Genomic DNA, 14,882 nt, shown 5'->3' with positions numbered 1-14,882 from the left:
TCAGACTCTTTCCCAGTCACTGCTTACGCTGGGCCGCTCTGTTATTTCCATCAGACTTTTACAAAGGATTTTACACAGTTTTAATGTTTGTCTTTTTTTTTTCCTTCATACTCTTGCAGCGATACGTTTGTGTTATTTTGTGATGCCTTTGTCTTAAAAATTGAATGACTTTTTTCACATGCTTCCTCTTGCTGTTGATGATATCCAAACTAAGCATTGCTGGTATATAAGTGAAGAACATGCAACTGAGCAGTCCTGTCTATGGTAGTGGGCTTCCATGCTATCTAAGAAAGAAAGAAACCAGTGGGACTACCCTGAGAGAGTAATAAATTAATAGGAAGAAAATATGCATTTTTATACAAGTGTGGTTGGAGATTTCTTTATATCTGCCCAATTTTCATGCTGTAACTTGACGAGATACATGAACAAGCTGCTTCAGCTTTAATAGGAGATTTTCTCTTTAGCACAGCTTCAATTTTAGCTTCTACAATACATTTTGATCTTCAGCATTTTCTATAGTATGCTTCTCATTTATGTCATGGTAGTGGAATTAGAACAGTTCAATAGCATAGCCCCTACTACTGGGAGAACAGAAATTGGAAATGTATAGGAGAAATTAAATTAACAAGTTCGTATATAATGCCATTTAGTTTGCTTTGAAGTACATTGCTTGCTTTTGAGCAGTTAATATTAACTGTGCTGGTGTGTTTCTTTTGGCAGGTAACCCTGGGCTGGCAGGTTATTACAGGACCTTTATAAAGGCGTTATATTGTGGACTAAATCAGCAGTATCCTGTCTGGGTTGTGAGCCATGCTGGACACTGTAAGCCTCCTAGTGGTATGGAGATGATAGAAGGTACTGTACTGTAAATCTTATACACTGTTGTTTGTTACACCCTTCTTCTTTTTCTTTTTCCTGCATAACTTGTTCCAAAGATGTTGAGTTTTATATTTCCTCAGAACAGTCTTATGAAAACGGAAGTTACAAAGGAAAATATTTTTTTTAGGTAAATTAGATTTGTTAGTTTAATAAAGGCAGTAAAGAACATAGCAGAGCTTGCTGTTTGCAAACTTAAGAGGAAAGAAGATGCATTTAGAACAATAATCTATGAACTTTTTTGATTATGCACCTCCATCAGTAATAAATGTTTTTGAGCGTGACAGCAGATAACTGCAAGTTGGAAACTTTTCAACAGACCTTCAACTCCTTTTGGTAGGAAACTAAATGTTAGTTAAAGCTCACACATATCAGTGAACCAATCCTGAAGTTGTTCATTGCTAGTTTGAGACTTACAACTGATTCAGTGCTGTCTCACTCATGGCCATCTCAGGGACTAAAATATACAGTCTTGCCTCAAGTTCTTTTAAAAGCACATTGAAAATGGGAGGTCGGATAGCAGCTCCTTGAAGCTAAGTTCCTCCGATGCATTCCATCTGTGTTTTTTTTCTGGCCAGCACTTCTCAGTAAAGGCAGGTGTACATACCTGTATCCAGCCATACCTTAGGGTGGTTTAATTCTCTGGACATTTGTTCTGACTTGGTAAAAAATAGAAAATACGATGTCTCAGACCAAAATAAAAATAAGAGACCATGGCTTTGGTTTTGTTTCTACTCAATACAACCAAGGTGCTTTTCTTTGTAGCAGAATAAGATCAAGAAAAAAAAATTAACTGAAAACAGAATTAATTATTTACTGATTTTTGCTCATATTCTATGTATGTGAAGTGCAATGGAAATCCAAAGTAACGTGATTTATATCTTAGAGATACAGTTGAAGAACTGAAATATAGCTGATAAAAGGGCTAGCACGTCTGTGTCTTATTTTTTTGTTCATGGTGCATCTTAATTTTCTACAGTGTTTTCTGTTGATTTCTCTTCAGCACAGAAAGTAGGATCATAGAATCATAGAATTACCCATGTTGGAAAAGACCTTGAAGATCATCAAGTCCAACCGCAGCCTAACCATAGTACCCTAACTCTAACAACCCTGAGCACCACAATCATATCCCTGAGCACCACATCCAAACGGCTCTTAAACACATCCAGGGATGGCGATTCAGCCACCTCCCTGGGGAGCCTATTCCAGTACTTGATCTTCGCAGACCATTTTGAAATTGAGTTACATCATTAAGGAGCAATATAGGAAAAGTCTGAGATTCATTATGCGATCCCAAATGTTAATGTACCATCAGTGTGAGGTGAAATGGAAAACCTGAAAGTCCCGTGTACATAATTATATGGTATATTGATTGCTTCTTAGCTGTGTTTTTTACTGTTGCTACTCCTCTGACTAGAGTTTGACCAGCCCCCTGATTGCTAATGAAACTGCAGAACTGACTGAGTGAGACGCTGCCTCTAGCTGAGGTGACATTAAACTACCAAAAACATTTAATAAAATCATTTGTGGAAACCTGAATTTATACTTGAGCAAGTTAATCATCTCCTTGGTTGTTAGGTAGTTGTCCACCTAATGACAGTGTGGTCATATTTACCAGATGTGAACCATAGATTGCTACTATTGTGTGAAATGCTGTTGTGGTAGGGAAAAAAGAACTAAAATAGCAGCCTGAGCAAGACAAAGAGAATGGTGTGCTATATAATAAGAGGGTTCTGTGGTATTTAGAACAGTGATTCTTGAACTGTGGTCTGTGACCCTTAGTGGTTCCCAGGACACTTGCTTGTAGTCCAAGAAGAGCTGGCTGATTAGACGGCGTTAGCTCTCTGACTGGTTTCCACCTGCTCAGATTATTTCTTATCTCTAAATTGTAGAGGTGTGGATTTGAAGGATGGACTGTTCGGTGGATTAGGAACTGGTTGGCTGGATGCAGCCCAAGGGTTATGATTAATGGTTCAGTGTCAGGGTGGAGGCTGGTCACAAGCGGTGTCCCTCAGGGGTCAGTCCTGGGACTGGTGCTCTTCAGCATCTTCATCAATGACATAGATGGCATCAAGTGCACCCTCAGCAAGTCTGCAGATGACTTGAAGCTGAGTGCTGCCATCGATACACTGGAAGGAAGGGAGGCAGTGGATGCCCCATCTCTGCAGGCATTCAAGGCCAGGCTGGATGTGGCTCTGGGCAGCCTGGTCTGGTGGTTGGTGACCCTGCATGTTGCAAGGGGTTTGAAACTCGATGGTCATTGTGATTCCTTTCACCCCAGGCCATTCTATGATTCTGTGATCTTCTTTAAGGTGAATGAGAGCTTACAGCTTTTTATTCTGTCAGTATTAAAACACCTCAGTAATAGCATCTGTGGTGCTCCAGGAGGTCTTTGATCTTCAGATCTTCATGGTAGGAACACACTGGAATGTTTTAAATTGAAATATGTGAGAAGCAGGCAGCCCTAGAGATGCTGCAGTACTCCATTTACTGTAATACTTCTTTCCCACATGCCACGTTCAGTTAATTATTCATACAGGAGCCGTTATCAATGCCTGTAATTATGCAAATGAATCCTTTGAGTGAAATGTTGGCATTTGGCATTGTTTTAATCAGTTCTGCTTAATTTTAAGCATGTGTTGAAAAATCTTGTTCAAGTCAGAATCAAAACTAAAAAAAAATAAATATAAAACTTTCCCATATGTGCAGTATTTCTAAATTGTTTTATTATTTTCTTTTCTGGCCAACGAAAATGTTATCAATTTTAACTGCTCATAACATCATGCTTTATTTGCCATTTATTTATTCATAATGGTTACTTCAACGCTGTTAAGATGACTCTTGTACCACCTAAAGCACAGCTCTGTATTCCTTTGCCTTTGATGGAGTAGTGACCAGTTTTTGCTGGCGTTACTCAGAAGAGGGCTTTGCCTCTACTTTTGTTATAGCAATATGACAAACAGGTTGTCTGTTTTGTTGAAGGTTTTTCACTGCATCTGTCAGCATTGTGTCTGTATGTATATTATTTTTAAATTCCTTGACGAGCTTTATAATCCATTCTACTGCCTTATCCAACCAATTCCCCTATTAAGATTTGTTCATCCATATCTACACATAAGGTTAATATAATTCTAATTCAAGGACTTTTTTTTAAAGTAACAATTTTTGAAACCTGATACATTCTTCTGGACCCATATCCACAAAACAGGACATTAGAGAAAAAAAAGCCCAACATCTCTTGGAGAGTGTAATGTCTTCAGTGCATTCCAGGAAACTTTGGATGTAGGTTTTGAGATTGTTTATGGGTCATTTTCTGCCTTTCACTCCATGACTTAGGTATGTTCTCCAGCTGATACCATCTCTTCTAATTAGACACAGATGGCTGTTTAGTGAAGGGGAAAAAAAGCATTTAAGAATTTGAACCCTATGAAAAGGTAACATATCTTCTGGTGTCTTGACTTTAGAAGGTGTGTCGTAGTTCACTGAAATGAGAGTGATGTGATGTTTTCCCATTCGATTGTAGGGAAAGTTAAAAAATGAAATGATTCAATAAACAAAATATTGAAATCATTCCCTCTTGGGAAAATAATCAGAATCCTTAAGAATCCTTTAATACAAATCAGACTGAAAAAACACATTTACATTTGCTAAATGACTGAAAATGGACAATCCCCATAGCAGAAAATAATCCCTGCTCTCTGAAGGTTTATCAGGCCTGGGTTTGTTTCAGTAGTTGAACCAAAATTTTATTCACTTGTGTAGGTTACTTCTGGGGGAAAAATATATATATATATTATGCATTATATATATGTGTACATATATATAAGTTTATTAATTCCAATTTCTACTTTGGTGTACAGGCCTTACATTTAATTTTAATACCACAAAGCATGCCAGAAAAATGGTGTCGATCCTAATTCAGTCAATCCAGTGCTTCACGGTAATGTGATTTTTATTTCACTGTCATATACAGTCATAAGGCTGAGGAACTATCAGCAGTACACTGCAGAATTCCAGATGCAGAAAATATTCAGATTTGCAACTTCAGCATCTGCTTGCTGTAGTTTTGGGGTTTCCTTTTCTTTAAGGAGAAACTTGGGTGTTTCAGAGAAACATAGAATAGAGTAAGGCAGGAAATGCAGGTGGCCTCACACTTAGGTAGTCAGTGTCATTAATGAATTACTCATAGCTGTAGTCCACTGTGTGTGTTACGTCTCTTACCAAGATGTGGGCAGGGGCTGTTTGCTTTGAGAATTGAGCAAGGACTACATGGTCGCAGTGCTGTGGAAGCAGGATGCATGAGGGGCTCATGTTTCTTGTTGGATGAAGGAGTTTGTGTTTTTTTTTACCTCCCTTTGATACAGCATGGGACTATTACTTTGCTTTAGGCTGGACATAGTCTTGTTCTGCAGATTAAATACTATGTTTTGTGGAGTAATACAGCAATTAAAATCTTACTTACTACAGCTCTCAAATTAATAGCAAGGTCAGGTGGCTGCTTGGTTGCTAAGTTAACCACTGTTGGGTTAAACCATACAATAGACTCTACTGACGTTCTCTAGGATTGCTGCTGTAGTGCTTCTGTTTTTGTTTTGTTTATTTAGTGGGTTGTTTGTTGGGTTTGTGGGTTGTTGTTTTTTTTTTGAGAATAAAACTTTTCAGACATACTACCTCTGAGACCCCATTGACTACTGTTTACATCACTGAGGGGAACTTAATCCTGCAGTTAATCATGAAGAGACTACTTTTCATAGTCCTGAATGCACATCGATACGTATTAAACATCACATTTAAATCTGTTCATGTGTAGTGCGCGGTTCAAATTCAGTTGCTATCTCTGAATAGAAATGTTATAAAGCCACAGATAGTTTCACCTATAATGACCAGTCAGCTTTGTACCAGTAATGTTTTAGTATCTATTTCAGTTATAATGCAAAACTTAAGAAGAAAAAATAAAGTTGTCACAGAACTTCTGGTGTGATGCCATACATGCTCTGCTCTGTAGTACAGCCAGGTGACTGTGAATAAAACCTACAGCGTTTTCAGCACAAGGGTTAGAAAGGAGTCTGCTGTCATGATTTTAGGGAATGAATCTGCCAGTTTTAAAACAGTGTAGCAGTGCGAAAGGTATAAATCATAATTTAAAGTGGTTAATTTGACAGAAATGTGTTTCTTCCCCAAAGGTAGACAATTTGCACTCTGTCTTACTTTCATGTTGGTACTTAAATCGTCAGCAAGTGATAAAGAAATCTCCTGTATTTCAAGAAAGTACAAAGTGAAATTAGACTTTATCTCTTTGGCTTTGCTACTGCTTTTAATACAACCAGGTTTTTACATGTTTTCCTCCCCCCAGCTCTTATTGCCCATCATGACACCCTATGGAATAGGGCATCCTTTTTTTTGGCCAGTTTGGGTCAGCTGTCCTGGTTCTGTCCTCTCCCAGCTCCTTGTGACCCTCATCTTCTCGCTGTGAGAAGCTGGAATGTCCTTGGCTTTTTGCAGCACTGCTCAGTGACAGCTAAAACTCCGGTGTGCTGTCATCACCGTTTTCATAAACAATGCATCATATGAGCTTTTTCAAAGAAAATTCAACTTTATCCCAGCCAAAACCATGACAGAGTCTAGGATATAATTTTGAAAACGTATTACGATCTGCCATTTTTGAAGAATACAAGTTAGAGATGGAACAACGTTATGTTTGCCTAAGAGGGTCGTTTATTCCTTAAAATAAGAAGGATGCTGGTCGGTGTTATTATATCATCTGGACCTACTTATTTCAGGTGTTTATTCTAGATACTAAATATAGCTGGTGCCACTGTGATAGGGAATGCAGTCTTGTTGTTTTAGTATTACTTGAAAAACCGTTATTTGAACATTTCAGCCCTTGTCAATATCAGTTCTAAATACAATTTGGGGATGGATTTTCTAGAGAAATTAGGGCTGATCTAACAAACCAAACATTTTATCGTGGTCTCAGCAAAGTGTTGAGTGCTTCAGCAAATGTCATCCATTGATCTGTTCATTTACACCTTGCTGCACGTGGCTGTAAAATCCCATATTGTTATTTCTGTTACTCTATAGCTGCATATCCAGTTACCTTTTACCTGCTCGCTTGTTCTGCTTACCCCTCTTAATTCCATACGGTATTCTTTGCCATTTTCTCCCACCCCTAAAATAATTCTTTTTACTCCCTCTCTTTGGAATAACACAGGTTGTCTTCCTTGGCCAGCTGTCTGCCTTTGCTCCAAGCTTTGGCTCTCCTTTATTTGATCTCAGCCTCTATTTCTCTACTTCTATCTGTTTAAACTTCCCAGACTTCTGAAGTGCTGTTTTCACTAGGTGTGACTGTTAGACTTACCTACTATGGCGCAATGTTATATTTATCGTGCACCTATTGAATCCGTTCCTATTAAATGACATCCAGTATTTTTTGTTCATTTCAATACTCACACAATTGCCACTATCCTTTCTTTGTTTCTTGTTGTCATGCTAGATGTAGCCAGTCTTGAGGCTGTGCAGCATGTCAATATTTCAGTTTACTTCCATTGTCAACCCGTGCCAACACAAGTTGTTGTTGAAGTGTGCTTTTTACTGAAGTTACTTTCTGTTGCTTCATTCAGTAAGAAAGTCCCGTGCTTTAGTTTCAAGAATGAATTTTCACCATGTGAAACTGGAAGATGTTAGGTCTGGCCAAACTCAGAAAGATCTTGATACTAATGTGCTAAACAGTACAGAACTACCTTAGGGAGCAACGCCCTGTGTGTGTGTCCTGTGTGTGTGTTTTTCCTGGATGGACTCATACATCACATGCCTCAGGCTGATGGCGCAAGATAATTCGAATGCCAGTAAAAAACATTTACCCTTGTAAAACTCAGTGATATTTCAGACCATATGTGAGATGAGTATTACTAAGAGAAACACTCGAGGTGTGTTGAAGGTGTACATCTGAAAGAGTACCACCTACCAGCAAAGCAAGGCAAACAGACTTCTGGGGGCATGAAAGTGGGATGTGTTAGACCTGGACTGATTTTTTGCAACCTAGCTCAGTAAGTCGGCCAGATAATGGGAATTATAAGCTTTCCATTATGTTGTTTGGATGCATGCTGCTGGTATGATTCATAGAATCATTCATAGAATCACAAGGTTGGAAAGGACCTATAAGATCAACTAGTCCAACCGAAGGTAAACCCATGATAAACCCATCCTAATGCTCATGCTTAGTGTGTAGTCCTTTCATGTTTCAGGGCACGCCTCATGGCATACTTCTGCCTGAAAACTGAGAGTATCCAGAAAACAAGAAGATTAACATGAGCAATCAGCTTCCCATTTGCTCAGACCTTTTTGCTTTTGCTCCTTGAAGTAATTGTCTCATGGAAATGTTGATCTGCTCCTGTACACTGGTGGTTCTCTAGCCCCCCTACTCTCTCAAGTTCTGATTGCTTTATTTTGCTTTTTGTTGTTTTTGTTATAAAAACACTGAAAAATCTTATAAAATGCACTTTCTGCAGTTATTCAGTTTGACGGTAAAGTGCAGTCATTCAGATACAAAAAAGCCCATTTATAGTGGATATTAGATTTGGCTAATGTATGTAAAAATGATAATGGAAGTAAACATTGGCATAGAACTTCACAATAAAACTGCTTAAAGTTGCTTGCTTTGCCTAAATTAAAAGCAATCAACACAACTTTGTCTCAACACTTGCGCTATTATCTCATTAGACTCAGTAACAGCTGCTCTCACCAGGGGGAAGCAAGACTGGGAATGCAAAGTAAAAAGATGTATCTCGGAAATGTCTTCATGTAGGAATTTCAATGTCTCCTGTATGTTTTGAATCAAAAATTCTTTTTTAGTGAATTGTCCATTTAGTCCATTGTGTCAGGCTACACCAATACTAATTTAATTACGCTACAGCTTCCTTTCGACAACAGATTAGATGTTAAAGAAGCATATACCCAGCAATCGGTACAGATAGCAAAGGAAATCATTAGTTTAATTTACAAACGAAGGGTTGGTTTTCTAATAAAGAAAATACTGCCAATGACCACTACAGTGGCTTGAGTAAATGGTAATTTATTTGTAGAGGATACCTTTACAAAAAGTAATTACTCCAATAAACACTAATGAGCGGAATGTTTATCTTAAAAGTTGCATGAACAGTTCCTGAGGGTACCAGGGCTAGATGAAGGTCTAAGGGTTAATCTAAAACACAGTGCTTTAAAACCTGGTTCCTGGTGTCAGTAGGAGTTCTTCAGTGTTTATTGAACATTCTTTCACGGTTTCCATCCCATTTCATTGGCATTTTATCACTCGCTGATACAAATTATCCAGGGTTCAGTAATCAAATGAAAGATTGGGTGAAGCATTCAAGCTTCAAGCAATATATCTTTAGGGGATGTATTTTCTAAAAGATTTTCCCATCTTAGACCCACAAACCGGAAAGCTCCATTTTTAAGCTTACGATTCTCTTTAAACATTTTCAGATGGCATCATCCAGTGGTAACAAATTACTGTGTTTTGCTGTAAGAACAAAAACAATCACATGGATTATTTGATTTACAGAATTAGACTTCTGACTATGCAACCAAGTTAAGCAAGTAATCCTCCTAGATAATTTAGTCATGGGGCAGCTTTCTGTCCGTCTCCATGTGAAGGTAAAGATTAAACCTTCCACTGACTGCTCCATCTTAACCCCAGTTACACAGTCCCAGTTTCTCGTTCTCTCCCCAGTGTTTGTATAGGTTGTGTTGGAAAAGTGAGGTGGTTCTTTAAGTCTAAAACGCTTGGGCCAGTGTGTTGTGTTCTCTTATGGTCTCTGAGGATGAAATGCACCTAAGGTGACCCTCTGCTAACTGCTTGGTCACAGTGATGCCTTCCCTTTCCTAAGCTTTGGTATCATCACTGACCCATCAGTATCTTTTCCAGGTTTGTTTTCTTTCTCATGACGTGTTCGTGTGTTGAAACTTTTCTCCTCACTGTTATCACTAAGTAGTATGGGGATGTCATCCACCTGAAGAGGAAGAGGTGAACCCCTTTCCAGCTCTGAGCTGTTTCCAGTTACATTCTTTTCCTGTAAAATGTTCAGTTCTGAAAATTCTTATCCACGTTCTAAGTCCGTTACAGTTTGTCCTTAGATATCCTGGTGCTGCTTTCTAGAGTAAATGACTTGTACAGTGACAGATACAGGACTGGGTGGGGCTTTTTACTTTGCTTTTCCTCATGGCACCTCTTCACACAGATGCTGATGCCAGATTCAGTGGCCCTGTCCCCTTTGATGTTGTCAGTGTTACATACAGTCTCATCCAGTATTTTCCCCCTGTAACCTCACTATTCCTCTTCGCTGTTACAGTGCTCTAACGTAGACCACAACTGTGAAAAGCCAGCTACCAAGTGCAGAAGCATATGTGGGCTACATTATCAGTACTTATGAGAAGCCTCCTAGGTTAATATTCTTCTTAGGCAATAAGCAGCCCCTTGGTTTTGTTCAAGACAGGTGTCATCACAATCATAATGCCTTATGGGTCTCAGTGGCAATAGCATTGTGACCTATTTGTCTAAGGGACAAAATCTTGGGGAGTTTGTGTGGGTTGTTGGTTTTCTTTTTCTGCTTCGTAGTTGTTAGGATGCTTATCTTCTTCTCTATTATTAGAAAAGCAGAATAAAAGTATATTTTGCCTCATTGTTCCTGAGGAATTCCCAGATCTCATGTACAAGTGGATGCTGGGACAGACTTCGAGTCACTCTCTGACAGTCAGATGAATGCCTGCATACTTAGCTGCAGTGCTGTCATTCACTGGGAGCAGGGTAGCTGAGCGTTTGGATGTACAAACACTCCATTGTGAAATTAGGGAGGTGCACATGCATATGCAAAGTGTGTTCACTTTAATAGTAGCACTGGAAAATCTTGCCTCCAGTAACTTTTTGAATAATTAAAGGAAAAGAGAATCTACGATTTCTGAATATTTATCAATTTCAGGAATATACAGTATATATAGGTTAGTTTTGTTTGTTTGTTTGTTTTTGCCTAAGAATGTCCCATGCATACACAGCAGAAAAATAAACAAAATTATGTTATTTTGCTAAAAACCAAAGTCCTCTTCCCGAATGAAGATTAACTTGTCGACTAATCTCAGAGCAAACACTTCATTTTAATCTGTCATTGTTTTCTGACACTGGGTTTAGCAGAGGTCAAAAAAAGAGATTCATTAAAGTGATTGTGCATTTGTTTTTCCAAAAGCACATCAGAAGATTGATGTTTTGCCAAAGAAAATAAAGAAGTACAGTATTTCTTTTAATACACTACAGCTCAGTAAAGTCTTGCGATCACATGCCTTGGCCCAGATGGGGTGTTTGTGGCATAAGGTACGAGTCGTATAATTTCTACTATCTGAAAAGAGCTTAAATGAAGTTTATTTCAGCCATGCCATTTGTTCCACACCTGAGGTGAAGTAATTCGCTCTCTGGTTCCTCCTCTGATGTACAGCCATCAGAGAGCTGACTGCCAGTGTGTTTGTGCAAGTCTATTTGCTTATACAAAGAACCAATTTAAGCTCCTCCACCCAAGAAATTCATGTTGATTTTGGATAATCCCCGGACGATATTATTCTATAAAATAAATAAATAAATCTTTCAGACGTATGACACAGCCCAGCTCCACATATTTTGGATTGTTATAAGCACATCATTTGTACTGAGGAAACATGAATTACCATGAGACATGGGCAGTTTTATATTTGCCTAGAAGTAAAATAAAATATGTATTTTACTGTAGAGTTATGTGACACTGGAGTTCACCTGACAAGAGCTCTGGTTCTATTGGGATGACAGGAACTCGGTGCGTACATCTCCAGACCCTGTGCTGCATGCTCATCCAGGGTGGATATTCTGGAAGCAAAACCATTGCAATTTGGTTTGGCAACAGACCAGTGTTGCAGAAGAGAAGGAAAAGTTGTATTAAACTTCTAGAACAATTCTATTGAGTCAGCACTGGTTGTTAGGACTCACTTTCAGTATGTTCGAGTCCTAAACTCCAGCCTGAGCAAACAGCCCTTGTTCTCTGTTTTTAATCCTATATGCGCAGTCCTTACCCTTCTCTGACTTCCTTAGTTTGGCAACAAAACTGGTTCTCAATAGGTACATCACTAATAAAATCAATAATAATTTTGAGTATGTTACCCTGAATTCTACACTGCTATTTTAGTGGGTAAATAAATATTGAATTGGATATCTAGGGTCTTAAGAAACTGTTTAATTAATCAATTTATTAACTATGTTAGACAAATAACTTCGACTTGGAAAGCGTTGAGGCTGCACAAAGTTGTGTTTGCTTATTGTTCATTGACAATATTGCAGTAACTTTTGGCATTTTGCTTGTAGCGGATATTGAGTTTCTGCTGAGAAAAGCAGACATTAACCTGGACGTGTATAATTATCTGTCATGTGCGTTGACAATGGTATCATAAAATTGATTCAAAATCATAAGATTGTATGAAGAATACAAGAATACAAATAGAATTAGTGTTCTTTCCTGGTTGGTCTCTGTACACTTATGAACCTGGACAGGTTGTCCAGAAGATTTCTACTCCTACTAAGTTAAAAGACTTGCTGATTAATTGTTGAAGTTGGCAGTGCCTAAGAAGTAAAGTATGGGAATGGTAGATGATGTTTACAGAGGAAAATTGACCTCTTCAACCCATTGCGTGATAATACAGTTATGCTCAATGTAATATACTCTGTCACTTGTTCCTGTATTCAGTGGGTCACTATATTTCTAGTGTTCTGTTTTCTGTGTTTTACAGATACCCTTAATTAGCCTTGCAGTGTAGACAGCCCACTCCTGCATGAGGTTGAGCTACTGTATAAATAACTAAAAAGTAGCTCTCACTAAAAATAGAAACTAAGATTAAAAACAATGTGTTGGCCTTAGGGTTTTGGGAAACAGAACAAGCTTCTTGTTTCACGTTACTTGTAGAAAGCCTAATAGGTAATATATTACTTCTAATCCAATTTTACATTCCTTAAGCGTGTTTTAGTCTTTTTCATTCAGAGTAAACTACTATAAATTATGTTGGGTTGTGATCATAAGTAGTTTCAGTAGAAATACTAGTTTAACTGAAGAAAAATGTGCTTGTTGTTTCCTCTGTGGTAATATTTTAAGCTCAGGAAAAAGGCATCAGAGTACATCAGAAGAGCAATTATTTTGCTTCAAAACATTATGTATTATACAGATCATTGAAGAGGCAATTTAGCGCCAACTCGTGCTACCAGTTACCACTGTTGTGGCCAAGATTCCCATAACTCATTTGTATTAGTAATTTTTGGCGTCTGAGGTTACAGATTTACTACACAGAGATTGAAGGACCTGTAAGTCATCATAATTTGATAATGGACAGTTAGAAAGGTTTATATTCTCACTTCCTCTTCACAGGTACAAAACCAGCAACATCTGTAGTGGGCCTATGCTGTAAGCTGGCTTTCTCTTACAGCAGGTTTTGAGTGCCTTTCAGATTCTTTAATTGTGCTTTTGTTACCTTATGTTGGGAAGCTGCATGCTTTGTGTAGGGCCGTAGGTGGGTAAGGAGCCAATCTCCATCCTGTGTGAATCTTGCTGCCATGAGACTGGGCTGGTTCCAGAATGAAGCTGCACTGTAAGTCAATGTGTGAAGTGATATTAGTACCAGCACATCTCTTGTGGACAGATTGTAGGAATGTGTTCCTTCATGCTTTCTGCCCCTCGTTTTTCATTCTTGTTTCTTGCATTCTTTTCCATATCGCAGCCCATCTTAAACCAGGGTGGTATATCCTTAACACACCTTGTAGTTTAGCAGGTGGAGTACTTTTCCTAGCAGATTAATGTTCTGTGAGTCCCCTTAGACTTAGAACTTCAGAGCCATGTCACCCACATCATAGGCCAGTGCCAATGAAGCCCTAAGTGCTGCAGATTGTTACAGTCACTGGATTATCTGAGTCTTCTTGGTTGGCCATATTTTTCCTAGCCCTATGGGATTTTATTTTCTGTGCATTTATTAAGACAAGAAATTTTAGGTATCTGACTGTCCTCAGCACATGATAACATTGCCTATCATTTGTCTTGAGTGAAGGATCTCTTGTTCCTGGGCAGTATTGCTGTATTAGGTCCCGAACTTGCAAAATAAAGTTGGGTTAATTTAGGCTGTGCCATTATTGTGAGTTTGGCCTTGTACCAAACAAATACCGTACTAGATGATGGAACGTCAAGCTCTATGGGTTGCTGTATCTTTCTCTAGTTGGCTACTTGTATATGCTTGCACATTTAACAATGGTCTGCCATGTACCAGATCTGTTAACTTAATTATTTTCTTCTTTTAATTAAAAGTTGTATTTCTTTCAGAATTTTACCCCAACAAAGTATAGAAAACTGAGATACTTGAAACTTGTATTAAAACAAAGGACTTTTTTTCTTCTCTTTTGTTTCAGACACGGATATTAAGGAGCTGGAGGATGTGTTTGGACTTAATGGACAAGTAGAACATAAGCTGAACTTCCTTAAAAAGAATGTATCAAAAGATATAAAGCTGGTACTGATTGCTCATTCGATTGGTTGCTACATCACACTGGAGATGATGAAGCGAGCATCAGAACTTCAGGTACGTCAACAGTTGCATTATTAGCAGAACAGTGCACATTATGGGTATTGCCAGGACTTTCCTGTGGAAGCTGTATTCTTCTATAGGCGAGCTTTCAATCCTAGTTCTCATTAAAATGAAATAAAAACATTAATGATTAAATTGTTTTAAATTTGGACCTCAAAATGCCCACATTATACAAATGATTATTAATGGTGATAAATACATTTAAGGCTTTATTGTTTTATCTTTAAATAATTTGTAAACAGATGCTATATACATGGTAATTAAATTATGTTACTACACCAAAAATTAGAACTGGTTATGATTTTAATAAGAGCTTCTCAAGGATCAGGTGGGAGATTATATGGAAAATAACAATAAAATGAACTGTGATGAGAAGT

The 14,882-nt window shown here is 38.1% G+C and overlaps 1 protein-coding gene across 2 annotated transcripts in view; it reads left to right on the top strand.

Moving 5' to 3' along the window:
- Positions 1-14,882, top strand: part of LDAH (lipid droplet associated hydrolase) — a 98,169-nt gene that overhangs the window by 27,152 nt on the left and 56,135 nt on the right. For both annotated transcript variants that reach the window (XM_085542271.1, XM_015859555.3), the window contains exons 3-4: positions 721-855; positions 14,330-14,499. In XM_085542271.1, coding sequence (XP_085398397.1) covers positions 721-855; positions 14,330-14,499 — 305 coding nt within the window. The remainder of the gene's footprint in view (positions 1-720; positions 856-14,329; positions 14,500-14,882) is intronic.

Source organism: Coturnix japonica, chromosome 3 (genome assembly GCF_054131305.1).
Source record: "Coturnix japonica strain WE chromosome 3, WE-NBRP24, whole genome shotgun sequence".
NCBI classification, from domain to species: domain Eukaryota; kingdom Metazoa; phylum Chordata; class Aves; order Galliformes; family Phasianidae; genus Coturnix; species Coturnix japonica.
This window is presented reverse-complemented; position numbering and strand designations above follow the sequence as displayed.